At 32.6% G+C, this 16,183-nt stretch overlaps 1 protein-coding gene, 1 long non-coding RNA gene and 1 pseudogene across 3 annotated transcripts; all 3 read right to left on the bottom strand.

Moving 5' to 3' along the window:
- Positions 1-5,280: 5,280 nt before the first annotated feature.
- On the bottom strand, positions 5,281-7,714 carry LOC112743286 (probable mitochondrial adenine nucleotide transporter BTL3; annotated as a pseudogene).
- A 288-nt stretch (positions 7,715-8,002) lies between these two features.
- LOC140178371 (uncharacterized) lies at positions 8,003-9,522 on the bottom strand. Its single transcript, XR_011871453.1, has 3 exons — positions 9,329-9,522; positions 8,736-8,826; positions 8,003-8,515 (listed from the first exon to the last, which is right to left on the bottom strand). It is a non-coding gene; the product is annotated as an uncharacterized lncRNA (long non-coding RNA).
- Positions 9,523-9,981: 459 nt separating this feature from the next.
- LOC112743285 (2-oxoglutarate-dependent dioxygenase 21, chloroplastic-like) lies at positions 9,982-11,959 on the bottom strand. Of its 2 annotated transcripts, none has more exons than XM_072215139.1 (3): positions 11,834-11,959; positions 11,337-11,584; positions 9,982-10,911 (listed from the first exon to the last, which is right to left on the bottom strand). In XM_072215139.1, the coding sequence occupies exons 2-3, from the start codon at positions 11,495-11,497 to the stop codon at positions 10,332-10,334; spliced, it is 741 nt and encodes a 246-aa protein (XP_072071240.1). In that variant the 5' UTR covers positions 11,498-11,584; positions 11,834-11,959; the 3' UTR covers positions 9,982-10,331. The 2 variants fall into 2 exon arrangements, with proteins under 2 accessions (XP_072071240.1, XP_072071241.1); XM_072215140.1 differs by lacking the exon at positions 11,834-11,959 and adding an exon at positions 11,714-11,828.
- Between the last annotated feature and the right edge of the window lie 4,224 nt (positions 11,960-16,183).

Genomic DNA, 16,183 nt, shown 5'->3' with positions numbered 1-16,183 from the left:
AAACAAATCCAGTTAATAGAAGAAGAAGAAGAAAGAAGAAGAAGAAGAAGAATTGGTGGTGCGAAGGTGCGGCGGAAGAAGAAGAAGAAGAAGAAGGAGGTGGTGGTGCGGTGGTGTGGCAGAGCGGCGGGGCAGCGACAGCGAAGAGCGGCGGCGTCCGTGAAGACCGGTGGCGGCACCGAGGACCCTTCCCCTTCCCCCTCTTCTTCCCGAAACCCCCTCCCCCTCTTCTCCGTTCACGTTCCCTTCCCCCTTTCCTCGAGGAGCAGAGCGGCGGCGACAGCGAAGAGCGACGACGACAGCGAAGAGCGGCGACGGCAACGAAGAGCGGCGGCAGTAATGAAGACCGGTGGCGGCGGCGAGGAGAAAAGAAGAAGAAGAAGAAGGTGGTGGTGGTGCGGTGGTGCGGTGATGCCCTTCCCTCCCCCTCCCCCTCCCCCCGGCCCCCTTTTTCTCGCGCCCCCTCCCCCCTTTCTGTCTCTCCCCACCCCCTTCTCTGTATCTATCCCTTTCTTTTTTTATTTATTTTATTTTATAATTTTTTTAATGAGAGGTAGTTTGGTAATAAAAAATAAAATAAAATTGGTAAAAATGATGATTTTAAAACAAACTGAAACCTTGGGGACTATTTTAGAGCGAAAAAAAGGCTGGAAACAAAATAAATTTTCAGCTTCTACGTTGAGGACCAAAATCATACTTATCCCTATAATTAATTTAGTTCTCTATACATGATGCGGGTCTTAGTATCATTATCATAACAATCCTGCTACGTTACCAACAATATTTCTGCTAACTTCTGCCAACTCCTGTTTATGACTATATTTAATGGAAGTGTCTTTGTGGATGTGTCTAATAAAAATGTCTTTTTTATGACTGTGTCTAATAGAAGTGTCTTTATAGATGTATTTTCTAGATGTGTCTCTTTATACATGTGTTTAAAATATAATAATTAATTATTATTGGTAATAAGTTAGCAGATAATATATTGGTACCCTATACTTTTCCTTATCATAATGATCAAAAATCAAATTAATAATTGACTAAGTTAAAGCATGGGTTTTTGAATTAGCGATTTAACTAATTAGTAATGAACTATTGATTAAACTACTTGTTTTGAATTTAATTACGTATACAATTATATAAATTATATTTTAATTAAGAATTTTAAATAATTTATATATTAACAGTCAAAATCACAACACCAATAATGTTGGTCTAATGAGAATTGTGGGATTTAAGAAAGGCTTTGGATTTTGTGACAAAATCACAGCTTGCATTACAAAAAATAACTTGTTAAATGGTTATATTTTTATTATTTTTCTTTAAGTAAAAGTCTATTTTAAGTTTGCTTGATTATTATATAGGTTTTTTTTTATTTACTTAAATAAAATTTGAGTAAATGCTAAAAATGGTCTCTGAATTTCAAATCGGTATTCAATTTAGTCCTTGATTTTTTTAAATGACCAACTAAATCCCTTAAAATCAGAAACGTGCATCTCCATTAGTCCCTCGCAGAAGTGCCGTCTAAATGTTGCTGATGTGGAACGTTAACTGCCATGTGGACATTCCATTAAACGACGCCGTTTAAGGAGTGGATGCCCTAAGTGTGTAAAACGACGTCGTTTCCAATAACACCTTCTCCCCCTTCCACTTCAACGTTTCCCACCAAAACTTCAGAAAAGCTTTCTCTTCTTCTCTGTCCGTTCATTCTCCCATACTTCCCACTCACATTTGCTCGCCGAGGATCATCCTTAGAATCTGTTCTCTCCGGTCAATGAAGTAGTTATCGACGAAGCATCACCTTCGTACACTGCCGACGGTGAGAGGTAACAGTTCAAGTTGATTATTCTCTTCCATTTTTTGTATTTCATTGAAGGTTCTTGATACTTATGTGTGAATGCATTGTTGTATATGTAAGGGAGTGGTTTAGAATGTTGTAGTTGTTGATGGCGCAAATGTTAGGGTTTAGGGTTTCTAATATGAAACTTGTAACCACATAAATCATAATCTGGTTTAAGTTATAGTCAATAGGAAGTAAATATATGCATTCTTATTACAAATATAGTTTGATTTCTAGTTCTTTGTAATTTTTAGTTATCTCTTCAGTTTTCTATGTTATTATTGATGCTGGGTTTTTTGTACTTCGGATCAGATGATAGGACAAGTAAATAAAGAGAGACTGGCAGAATACCTTGGAGAGCTATAGCAGAAGGAGAACACGAATGATCGATATGTTGCTGCTCTAAAAGGGGAGACTTTAACCAGAAAACCTTATGTGAGGATTCAACCGGTCCCAGAGAAAACTGACACCAGCTCCAGCAAGGAGTAGCGGAAGTAGATAAGTATTTTATTGCAAGATATTGCAAATACTTCGAGTTATCTGTACACTATTTAGAACTTGGAAGAAAGGCTTCAAATATTTATTATGTACCTGATGCTGTTCTGCTCTAGTTTTCTCTGGTTTTATCCTTGGATTTGTTTGTTTAAGCAATAAACCAAAGCAGATGTTGTTAGATGGGAATGAGTGCCCAGGGTTCTCTGCAAACAATATATTAGTTAGGTTCAGGCTAGTGATTTTATGAAATTCTTCTACTATTCTCTTTAATTCTCCTTCCAATGCTGTTTCTGTCTTTGTTCACAGAGGAATGACTTTCATTAAATTTTAAATTTAGCTTTTGCAGTGTTTAATTACTTTGTTTATATTTTGCTTTGGTTTGGTGATAATCAGGGTTTGAAGTTACTTTTCATCTTGTCCATAATGTTTGTACTTGGCAGCATTGTATGATTTTTTGGTCATATGTATAGCCATTAAAATTGAATAGGTAAAACAGAGGCTTGTGTGAGAACCATGAATCGTGTATAGCATTAAGATGTGCAGTCAGACTATCTTGATCATTGCTGCTATCTTTTGATTAATATTTCTTGGTGCTCATAAATTTTCTGCATTAACTATGCACCTCTAATCATGGAGTTTGGGGGAAGTTATGCGAAATTGGTGATCTAGAATCATGTAAAGCCATGTCTTTATATGTGTGTTGACTGTGAACTTGTGACTCTATGATCTTGTTTAGGTTGTGGCTTGGTGATCCTCCAATTATTTAAAGTTAAAGCTGTAAGATTGTGTAAGCACTACAATCAAATGAATTTGGGTTTTAGGGCGAAGAAGAGAAGGAGAGTCGAAGAAGAGAAGGTCGAAGAAGAGAGGTCGAAGAAGAGAAGGAGAGTCGAAGAAGAGAAGAAGAGTCGAAGAACAGAAGAACATAGCATATGGTTTGAAGAAGGGAAGGCAATTAGGGTTTTATAATTGAAATGGACTAATTTAGGTAATATTAGGCAATTCTAGATACCAATTTGAATCAAATTCAACCTTGGCACACATCAGCATACAGCTGGAATGCCCACATGGCAGTTAACGTTCCACATCAGCAACATTTAGACGGCACTTCTGCGAGAGACTAACGGAGATGCACGTTTCTGATTTTAAGGGATTTAGTTGGTCATTTAGAAAAATCAAGGACTAAATTGAATACCGATTTGAAATTCAGGGACCATTTTAGGCATTTACTCAATAAAATTTTGATACCCAATAATGAACTTAGGTGAGAAGGAGGAATAAGTTAATATTTAATTTGACTCCTAAAATTTGAAGTTGGGTTCAATTTGGTCTTTAAATTTTTAAAGGACTCAAATTGGGTCTCAAAATTTATAATCACAACTCACATTAATCATTGAGTTAATCTCTGTTAACGACGTGTTGATTTAGTACATTAACTTATGATTTGTATTCTTCACCTAAATTCCATGTGATCGATAAAGATTTATTAGAGTTGTAGAAGCTTGATTGTTATTCTCAAAGCCGCAAAAATTTCAAATTGAACTTATTATTATTGTCTTTGTGAGGATGTTAGAAAGCCAATCAAACTTCTAGGAAGTCTAGTAGGTCTTAATCACATGAAATTTAGGCAAAAAGTTCAAATCACATGGAATTTAGGAGCCAATCACTCGTCTTAAAAGTTTAAGCAACATGAATAATTATATCTCTAATAAATTTGATTAGTGAGTAATTAGATCAGACTGATTCAGGTTTAATTTAATAAAAAAATATACTGAAACTAATTAAAATGTAATTGAATTAGTTTAGATCGGAGTTAGGAGTATTTTTTTAACATAAAGTCTAACCTATCGAATTCAATTTAAAAACTGAATTGATTTGGTTTGAGTAATCGAATACCTAATTGAAATAAAAAATTATAGATAAAATACCGAGAAATGCTACAAATATTAAAAAAAAAAAAATAAAACTACAAATTATCATTATAAATAAACACGATAACAAATTAATATTGTAACATATTAAAACTATAAATTAATATTAAAGATGACTACTATAAATTATATTTTTTAATTTACTATATAGAGTAATTGAGTTTGATAGATTTTTGCAATATTAAATTCTTTTATACCTGATCCAAATAAAAATTGGTTTAATTGTTAATGTTGCAAGTGTGAGGCGTATGAAATTAGTCCCACATTAACGAAAATAAGAAAGAGTGAGGAGTTTATAAGATGAGAGATAAAAAAAAACAAGAATTTATAAGATAAAAGACCTATTAATTTTGATTCATTTTCGAAATCTCCACATCAGATTATCTAGTCTAGCTCAATTATGATAATTATAACTAATATTATGTTTTTAACTTTATTATACTTTTATTTTAATTTTGCTTCTTAATATCAAACATTAAAACTAAAATATGATATCAAATTCAATAATTGTTTAGTGCTTTTGATATATTTTTTTTCAGTAATTCTTTAGTTAATAACAAATTCCTAAATAAAATTTTGATATGCAATAGATTAATATTTGGCCAACTGAATTGAGAGATACAACAGGAAATAATAAAAATAATGATAGTTATATCTATGCGTCAGAGTGGCTGGGTCTCGCACAAAATAATCCTATTAGAATATATAAGAATCTCTCATGTAAATTAGGAAAGCAAAATAAGACCAAAAAAAAAAATGGTGTTTGCTTCGGTACTACGCGATAAATTTATATGCACCAGGACAATAAAAATATGAATAAATTAAAATATGACATATAAATTATATTTTTTACGTTAATAATTATTTTTTTTTAAATATATATTATATTAATAATTTTACTAAATCATCTTTATAATAAAAATAAAAATAAATTTTATTTAATTTTTTATAAAAAAAACTTAAATATTTTTTTTATTAGACAAAAACAACTCTAATTCTTTATATAATTTTAAATCTAAATTAATTTAAAAATTAAAACTAAAATACATTTTCTTATTTCTATACACTAAAAAATTACTTTATTTATGATGAACCCTAAAATCCTAAATCCCCCACCACAGTTCAATCCCCTCCTGACTCCTCTCCTCTCGAAAACTGAAAAGTGAAAAGGGACAAAGAACTCTAGCACCCCCAGCCTCCCGCAGCCACCGCAACTCTCGCAGCCACCGGAGCCCCTGCAGTCACCGCAGCTCCCGCAACTTGCCATCGGGTTCAACCTTGTTGCCCGAACTTGCATTTGAAGCTGTCTCCTCACAACATCCAGCAATAGCACCATGCAACAAAGTTCTAATGGCACCCAATTCAAGTTGTTCCAAAGCGTTCAGGCCTTGACCCTCATCTTTCATATGCTGGAGTCTTCTCTTCCCTTCAGGTGAATGAAGATATGCTGACTTTAAAATATCGTAAACACCGTAGAAGACGGCACCTGAAGGTGCCATGCTAACAATAGAGGGTACTAAACCCTTGTAAAGAGAAAAGAATCCCTCGGTTTTGATCATGTGGCGGAAGGCACCAATTACACCTCCCAAGGCTTCACCGCCAGGTGCTACCATTACCGTTCTGATCTGAAAGAAATCAATCTTAGAATTCAGCTACAACTAAGCAAGAAATTAAAGGAAATTGTAACACTATGAAATAGAACATCTAGGCTGTTTACTCTCTTAGAATAATGAAGACACACTGACACAGACACAACGAGAGACATTCACATAGACACAGATGTATATAAATACATGATAGTCTGTTTGGTTGTTAAGACACTGAAAAAGAGACATAAACACATTTGTTACCAATTTTATCTCTAATAAGGAAGAAGTTGTTGATATAAGTGGCGAGGTGAGGTTAGAAAGTGGAATTTTTAAAATTTTGAAGAGATAAAATTATAATAAAAATTTATATCTCATGTCTAACATTTATGTCCTATACTCCTATGATACCATGTTTGTCTTTGATGGACATGGAACCGAACACAGCCCTAGGAACCATAGACATGTATTCAAAAGATAGGTCGTTCAAAACGGCAGGAAGTAATACTCTTTAATTTCAACTAACACAACACCACCCTATTCAAAAGAGAACCGGATTGAACTGGTGCTTTTGTGCTAGCAACCACCTTTTTTTTTTCACAAAGTAGTACTCATGGTATGGTAACTACAATCTATAATTCTCTATGACTGCAGCATATCTATCTGCAACCAACAAATGCAGCATCGACAAGCCTGCCTTGAATTCCCAAGATATCACATTTCTCTAAGCATAACAAGCCTAACAGAATGAATCTATGTTAGCAATAAAGTTTTGATAGCTTCAGAGACCCATGAAAATTTTGAGGTCTTGGGGACAAAAGCAAGAAAGTTATAAGAAAGGACAGATAAAAGTAACAGAATCTATATCTCCACTCACAGTGTCCATGGGCAAGCAGAGAAGCGTAGCCGTAATTCCTGCAGCAGCACCGGCAACAAATCTCTCAAAATTTGTGGATTCTTGATGCCCCATCATCCTCATTAGTTTATTTCTGTAAGTATCATAGACATAAAAATTTATAGCCTTAAAGGGTGCTGTCCGAAGAATATTTACAAAGTTTCCTTTCCAAAAACCTTTCAGCCTTTGAGAAGCCGTAATTGCCTGGATGAGCTCGAACTATGTACTCCAGCTTAAGCCTCTCAAGAGGTGCAACAAAAGTTCTGATAAATCAAAAAAGAATACACAAGATAACAAACTGTGTATGATCTTCAAATCAAAATCATAATGCACAGGCAAAGAGAAACAGCAATTGGAAATGTAGCTTTCAATCTTGTCAAACCAAAAATTGAAAAGGAAAAATATTAATAGTAAAATGCACGATAGCTTTCTTAGAGCAATGAATCAGTGAAGTGCAGCGCAGTAATTAAATTCACCAAACAAGATTAAGAGATAGATCAAGGGAATGAAGACCTTGAAAGTTGAAACCATGGCAGCCACAGCTCCAGCCCAGAGATGCTTGGTCATGTTGATAGCACCCGATCCATTCTCTTTCTCTCGAGCTTCCACTACCACCTTCTCAGAATCTGAAGCCACCGTTTTCTCATGGTGCTCCTCCACCAGAACCTCGCCAGAAGATTCTCGAGAAGCGTACCTCTGATCCACATCGCTTCGATCTATGGACAAGCTCAACGACAAGAACCCACCACCACCTACCCCACAAACTCTACCTTCTGACCTGAATATTTCGAAACCTACCCTTCTTCTAAGATGAGATTGAGAAGGACCTGTGCGCGTGTCTTCTTGTTAGGCAATTGAAATGAAATGAATGAATCGATGAATTTGAATAGCTTACACCGCCGCACCAACAACGCACACTCCACTTTATGTCTTGCAGGTTGGTGGAACATGGTATCATGCTGCTCATTTTATTAGATTGATTATCTCGATAAACACTGTCGTTCTTAAAATTTCAATACAACTCACAGTAGGAAATTTTATCTCAAATAATTTTATCTCACTGTCGTTCTGATTCTGTATGGCGAACAAGGTAAATGATTAATGAAGTTTGTGTGAATTAGGAAACGAATTCTCTAATTTAAATCTTTATTAAACTGAAGTTCAGAGTTCTCAGAAACATTTTATCTTGGTCTCTTTGGAACAACCTTAAAGCCAACTAATGTCAAACAAACATTGGATAATTATCCCACGCATATAAAGATATTTTTACGGCTGTTATTTCAGTCGGATTTAAGTTGTAATGGTCAATGTGTTTCTCAAACCTGACGACTCTGTTTTACATAGGTCCAAGACTCCAAGTAAAAGTTCACCAGAAGAAATGGCAGAGTTGGGTTAACAACTTTACATATGCATTTCTTCGTGAATATGAATAACATCCAGCTAACTAACGATAATTTAGAGGGCCTTGTTTATTATCTGTATTCTTACGTCGAGGGACTAATTGTACAAAATAACGGGGAAAAAAGAAAAGTTAACTATCAATCTCCGTATTCTATATCAATATCATTGTAGCAATTTGTGCCCCTCATCAAGTGAACTGAAGGTTTCCTCGATCAACATTTTTCCATTAAAGTAGTCATCACTCATCAAGTAAATAACCTTTCTAGAATGCACAACCTCCTCCTTGCTGATCTGCCTGTGACGCATTCCCTGTGGAAGAAAGACTATCCATCCCTGGCAAGGCAGCAGCGATCTTTCGAAACAAAGGCTGCAATTGTGCATTGGCAGAAGATATTGCAGAAACATGTGAAAAAGATGATAAGCTTGAAAAAAATATGGTAGTTGATTGTGAATTGATGACCCACCCCAGATGAGATATATTCTGTATTCTATGTAAGAGCAAGAAAGAATAATGCCAGGAAATAGCAGCTTGACAATCTAATGAACCAAAAATATGGGGATAACTAGGAGGACTCATTAATTTTCACCTTGATGTTGAAGCCTGCTTTTGCAGTGGTTTCTATAAACATGACTTCTAACTCACGGGTTTTGGCTTCTCCTTCCTCTATAGAAACTTGCCTGGTTTTAAGTATCAAAATTGCCTTATAAGATTTCTTACGGAAAAATCACATACTTGAATTCTAAACACAAAGTGCAAGCTACCTGGTAAATTGATTAATAATGCTTCCCACCCATTGTTTCTTCTATTAACATATCCAAATTCCACGTCCTTAATAACTAAAACAGTTTTTCTGGCCATCCTAAAAATTATACTTAACAATAGTCTACCAGACTTCTTCATATCTAGAATGAAAATTAACAGAAACTCCAATCTAGTAAACATGAACTTTTTTGTGTAAATATATTACTATAATAACGTATGATAATTTGGCAAGAATTAAGAAACACTTAATTTTGAGTGGCATTTTTTAATCTATCTGGTACAACACTTATATTCTATCATAGTAACCAGAAAGAACATGATAAACTGATAATCATTTGTCGGCCAGGAATTTGTGAACTAAGCAAGATGTACTACAACATAATATGAAGACTTTGGAATTGGTGACAAATTGATTACCTTGGCGACGGAGCTTCCCAGCGGAGGAGAGTTCCGCGATGACAATGAAGCAAGTGGGGCTGCGGGAGCTGCGGTGGCTGTGGGAGTTGCGGTGGCTGCGGGAGGCCGCGAGTGCTAGAGTTCTTTGTTCCCTTTTCACTTTTCGAGAGGAGAGGAGTCAAGAGTGGGATTGAACTGGATTGGGGGATTTAGGATTTTAGGGTTTTGATTTTTAAATTGATTTAAATTTAAAAATATAAAATTAAAGTTAATTGAATTTTTATTAAATTAAAGAATTAGGGTTGTTTTTGTACAATACCAAAAAAAAAGATATTTAAGTCTTTTTATAAAATTAAATAAAATTTATTTTTATTTTTATTTTTTATTAAAGTATAAGTGTGATTTAGTAAAATTATTGATATGATATATGTTTAAAAAAAAAAATTAATTATTGACGTAAAAAATATAATTCACATGTCGTGTTTTAATTTGTCTATATTTTTATTGTACAGATATATATAAATTTATCGTCGTACCGAAGCAAATACAAAAAAAAAAGGAGAAAAAAAAAAAAAAGCTATGCATGGTGACAAGAAAAAGGAAAATAGTACATGCGTATTCAATTTGCACCGATTCAAGTTTTCTTTAAAAGAGTGTCACCTTGAAGTCTTCGATTGACAAAGAACCTTATCTTTTATTGCTTTATAATTATTTCACTTACATATACCATGTATAGTACTAAAATCCTTAAACAAACAATTAGGTAAGGTGCATGGATGTTCCTATTTATATAATCAAACAGCTTTTGAATTAGCTCTTTGAAAAAACCTTGCATCTATCTTAAAAGTATATTTGCAAGTTCAGATATATTTAGAAGGAGAAATAATGAAAGGATAGAAAAACTTATTAAGTGATTTGAATGTATTTTAATTACTCTTCAAATCCTTTCATTATCTCCAAAATCTGAAATCACAAACAAACTCAAAAAAAAGAACATACATACCAAAATCTATATATGGTTTAATTATTTCATGATCTTCAAAGTGTCTAGGAACCTTTCTTTTGTAATATCATTGTTGGAAATGAAATGAAGAAACTCACTGAAGCTGAATTCATTGTAACACTTTGGTAATTGATGATGATCATCATCAACAAGCTCTTTTGCTGGCCCTATCTTCTTGTCCATTGCAAAACTATGAAGACTCACAATTGAAAACCTCTTCTTATCCACATTCACTGTTGCTCGGTGAATCACACTCTTGTAAACTCCATTGCTCAATACTTCCATTTGATCACCCAATTGCACTACTAGGCCACCTTCAACTAAAGGAACTGCTTCCCAATTATTGTTTTTGTTCTTGAATTCGAGCCCGGATCGAGTTTGGAGTAGAACAGTTATTGATCCATAATCGGAATGAGGGTGGATCCCTAGGGTTAGTTCGGGTTCAGGGCATGCTGGGTAGCAATTCACAGCTAGGAGTTGAGATCCACCATTAACTTCTTCTTCAAGGTAGCTAGGGTTTAACCCTAGGCTCTCAAAAATCATCTCCATTAGTTTGGTTTGAAGATCTTGCACTGCCTCAGCATAATTTCCCATGTTCTTCCTATTACCAATTATAGTTGATTGAATTATTTTTTTCTTAAAAATTTGATAAAATAATTAATATACCATAGAAATATTTTTATGAATGAACCTTTTTATTATTGGTTCATATATAGAACACTAAATTCACTAAAAAAAATAGAGTATAATGAAAAAGAGAAGATAGAAAAGGAAAATGATAACAATAGATCCTAAATGTTTTTTATAAGGTGAAAACGACTTTACGTGAAGTTAATACCTGAAAGTCGTTGGATGAAAATTTAGTCAAATTAGTCAAATCATCTAACTGCTCTCAGGTATCACCTTCACGTGAAGTCGACTTCACCTGAGTTTTTACCTTTTTATAAATGTAGTAGCTGGTTTATAAGAAATAAAAATATTCAAATTTTTTTATATTAGCAGAAAAAAAAATAGTTTTTTAAATACCTATAACTTGGTGGATTTGAAGGCCACAAATGAAGCCAATCCGATAGGGGATGAGAATAATGTTTGATGAAATCTCTCCAACAAAAAACTTCATCCCTAGCATGATTAAGGCTTGTTCCATATCTTACAGGCTTATGAACATCATCAGAAAACAAACACATCTTTTCCTCATGAGGGAGGTTGAAAAACTCCTCTGCAGCTTTTAGGGCTTCATTTATTGCTGATTGATCAATTCCATGGTTAATAACCTACACAAAATAATAATCATAAGTCTTGTGAAGAGAACTATATATTATTCATAATTGAATTTAATAATAACAATATTAATAATATCTAATGTATTGTAATTGGTTCATGCATGAAGAAAAGCCATATACATGTATAGGAAGAATTAAGAATAATAATAATGATATGAGTACAATTCCATTCTAAGGGGGAAAAATTGCTTTGTTTTTTTTTTCTAGCTAGTTGCTGTTATACATAAGGAAGGAAAGTACATTTGATATTTTGTAATAAGCTATGATGATTCATTTATAAGCAAGCAGCCAAAGACAGTGTATCTTAAATTGCGGTATGGGAAATGGAAGTAAAGTATATATCTGTGGAAGTCAAGATCAAAGTTGCTATTATTATGAGTGTGTTCAGCCACTTGACATATAAATTCATGTTGTTATTACCTAAGACAATTGTTTAATTTTATATTATTATTATTATTCGGTGTCTATGTTGTCGCTTTGAAAAGGGGCATGTCATCATCTGTGTACATACCTATTCAAAGTCTTTAAGGGCTATATAACATACATGCAACCATCAGAAATACATACAACTTGCATAATAATATTTTCACTTTAAATAAAATATTATTGGTAATAATAAGTTTTGAGGAGTGCTAGGGAGCAACAACTTTTGTAATTTGTAACCATCAATGATGATTTTAATGGTGTGAGATTGATGTGAGATTTCATCCAATGGCTCACTTTTCTTTGCTGGTTACATGCTGACCAAAATTTGAAAAAGTTACTGGCTCCTAGACTTTTCCATAAGTTTTAACTAATTGATAATTTCTAACTAATAATGTGCCTAATTGCAATTAAAAATAAAAAATGAGTACATCATCATTGTTTAAATAATATATAGTTATCCAAATATGTTAAGTATTTAGAGAGTGATAATTATTATTATTGTTATATTATTATACACTAATAATGTGTTTTATATTGCCATTAAATTAAATATTTTTAGTTATAAAATTGTTAAAATTAAATAAAAAGTCAATTGATATTAACCAAAAAAAGTTGATTACTTAACGTTACTATTTCATTAATGTTGTAACAGCTAATTAACAATGTAATTTTTTTTACACCAGCAGAGTGTAAAAAAATTTTACACTTAAAAGAGTGTAAAAATGAAATCCACTTATACTAAATCTTAATGTATAATAAACCATATTTTTTAATTTGTAACGGTACCCAATTATCCACAATCATGTACAAGCTAACGTGAACTCGAATATATAATAATGAAATAGTCTACAAAATCTATATTTATACTTGCACATGCATTTTTCCAACAAAATTATTAAACTACTCTTCTACTTTAACTCATGACAATAATAAAAAAATTTTGTGGCCGACAATCCTAATTCACTCAATCAATTCTTTTTCTATTCTTCCACAATTTTATTAAAGAAGAAAAAAAAAACGTGTAATAGAAGAAGCGTGTTGTGAACAAATTCGTGAAAATGAGTGACATTGAAGCAGTTGCATCCCTCAAGAGAAGAGCAGAGAGTACAGTGGACTAAAGTGAAAGAGTAGTTTAATAAAAATTAAATGATATACAAAATTGAGTAACATTGTGCTATATATATATATAAATACCTGAAAGAAACCAAACTCCTTGCAAGCATTTCTGATTTCGTTGATAATTTGATATCTACGAGATTGATCATGAAAATCAGACAAGTCTATTATAGGGAGAGGAAGAACATGTTCATCATGATGAATGATGTTTGGGCGTTGTGAAGGGGGTAGAACATAGCGTTGAGGAATAGAAGACACTCCTTGTTGGTCAAGATTCATAGCACTAGTAAAAGAGGAAGCACCACTACTCTTTGCTTGATTATCCATGTATCTTTCTTTTTTTTGTAAAATGAATTCGATTGAGATATTGAACTATGATGACTAGCTGACCCTATACATGTACTATTTATAAGCATCTATTGTATCATTGATTATCGATACATTTATCCTCTCTATCCATAGTTCCTATATGTGTTCACTTACATTGTATATGCAAAGCGAAACAAGACAGAGATTTACTTTCCGTTGAAAATTGAGTGCGGATTATTATGCTTAGTAGTTTTATATATATATATATTAGGAGATAGATGGTTCGAAAAAAAGGAGGCATTTGACGAAATTTTTTTTGAATAAAACGTCACATAGCTAGATCCAAAAGAATAATGTTATTTATATACATATACAAGCTTAATTTTGACGGCTTTATACACTCTTACATGTATGCACTTTTTTATTTTTAATATTGGATTAACAATAATGTTTTTTTAAATTGTGATCTACTGTGGTATTTTTTTAAAGTGTGGGATAATTTAATGTACGGAGTACAAATCGGACCGTCCGATTTTTAAGAGGCACAGAAATCGGACCGTCCGATTTTTAGGTACACAAATCGGACCGTCCGATTTGTGTTGAAAAAATAAAAAAAATTTGGAGTACACAAATTGGACTGTCCGATTTGTGTACTCCAATTTTTTTTTTATTTTTTCAACACAAATCGGTGGGTCCGATTTGTGTACTCCAAACTTTTAAAATTTTTTAAACACAAATCGGAGGGTCCGATTTGTGTACTCCAAACTTTTAAAATTTTTTAAACACAAATCGGAGGGTCCGATTTGTGTATCTCCTATAATTTTAAAAAATACCAAAAATTACTACGTTAAGGTATAACACTCATTTTATTTCCATATCCAAATTTTTTAGCCTACATGTGTGTAGGGAAATTTTTAAGTATACCGTCATACCGGTGTTTTAGTGATTTTTAATCGTTGATTTTAATTATAAAAAATATATATAATATATATAATTAAGATCAACGATTAAAAATCACTGATACACCGGTATAACGGTACACTTGAAAATCTTCGGTATGTATATTAGAAGAGTATAGTACATTATCGTACTAGCTACATGAATTGTAGGCTTCTTTTGGCATAGCATACGATTTGCGTGTGGGGTGTGTATTATTTTATTTTATTCGAGGGTGGAACTTGTGGGCTGGTTTTGAAATATATATAGACCCTTGTATTTTAGACTATTAAAAAAAGGAAATTTATTTGGAGATGAATGTAGTACTTATTTTTGTTTCGAACAATCATGCACCAACTTGTTCTTAATTCACAATTTGTTGTTCCAGATGGGACCAATAAAGATCAGGGGCAAGAACGTATCTAATGAAATATAGTATCATGTTCATATAACATATCTATCTTGTGCTTTTATTTGGCGGCTGCTTTAATGTTCTTTGCCTCTCTTTCTGGTACATGCATGAATATGTTGTTTTCAGTGTTTGAGCTCCTCGCTACTTGTTAATCGAATTATTTTATTGGTTTTTGACTTCATGATTTTGTCACATCACTTACTCTTCAGTGTGCTTTTTTCTCTCTTCTATTTATTTTATTTGTTTGTTGGACTTTTTTAGCTTGGAGGGTATTTGCCAAATACGTTTATCTATCCCCTCCCTCTTTTTTTAATTTTAATTTTTTTTATACAGCTAGTATTATATATTGTGTCATGCATGCATGTACAAATAAATTATGCACAACATGCATGTTTGATGTATGTTTAAGATTTAACATACTTTTATGTAAAATAATTAGAATAATATAAATAATTTTATATAATAATTTAATCATATTTATGTATTTAGATAAATTAACAGTATATTATGATGACAAATATCAGTTGGACTTTGAATAAATAACCCAAATGATTAGTATAGTTTGATGTGTATGTTAATGACGTAGGTAAAAAATTCAGAACATAAAAGCTCATGATGAAACCTAATTAAGTAACGTTGAATTAGAGTGCTAGGCTTAATGCTAATAATTCAGAGCCAAGAAAAGAAAAGAATGATAATCTGGCAGATTTATTTACAAAGTCACTTCCAAAATTCTTCTTTGAAAGATTAGTACATGAGATTGGGATGTGCCGATTTCGAGACATTAAATGATGTCAGCAAGAGGGGGAGACTGTACTCTTTTTTCTTTGGTCAGGTTTTTTCTCATTTGATTTTTCTTGACAAGGTTTTTAATGAGGCCGTCCCCATCACTAGAGGATATTGTACTCTTTTTCCTTCACTAAGATTTTTTTCCATTGGATTTTTCTTTAGTAAGGTTTTAACGAGGTAATAATCCTAAATGGTCATCCAAGGGAAAATGTTGTGATAAGAGCTGATATGGATGACAATTGATTACATGGACAGCTAATTTTTCCAAGCCAGACTAAACTTTAATGAAGTTTGAAAATAATGCCCATGTATGTCTATAAATAGAGAATCTGATATAAAATAATACACACAGCAATAAACAATTATCTCTCTCTTTTCGTTGCAATACTTCTTTCTTTTTCTTTATATTTCTTTTTTTTTATATTTGTTACCTCTTCTTTATTTATTTATTTATTTAGTTATTTTACAACACAACAAATAATTTTAATTTTGAAAATTGGTATTCATCTATCTATATAGTTTGCATTTTCCAAAATTAAAAGGTAATAAAAGAGAGTATATATCTTTTATTTTTTTTAATTAGAAACGAATCTCTTTGGATT

The sequence above is a fragment of the Arachis hypogaea genome, chromosome 14, assembly GCF_003086295.3.
Source record: "Arachis hypogaea cultivar Tifrunner chromosome 14, arahy.Tifrunner.gnm2.J5K5, whole genome shotgun sequence".
Taxonomy (NCBI): domain Eukaryota; kingdom Viridiplantae; phylum Streptophyta; class Magnoliopsida; order Fabales; family Fabaceae; genus Arachis; species Arachis hypogaea.
This window is presented reverse-complemented; position numbering and strand designations above follow the sequence as displayed.

Excerpts from the sequence above, each read along its gene's own strand:
- LOC112743285 (XM_072215139.1), bottom strand. The coding sequence starts at position 11,497 with ATGTGTTTGTTTTCTGATGATGTTCATAAGCCTGTAAGATATGGAACA. Across the intron at positions 10,912-11,336 it reads TCAAATCCACCAAGTTATAG|GAAGAACATGGGAAATTATG; the intron begins GTATTTAAAAAA and ends AATTGGTAATAG.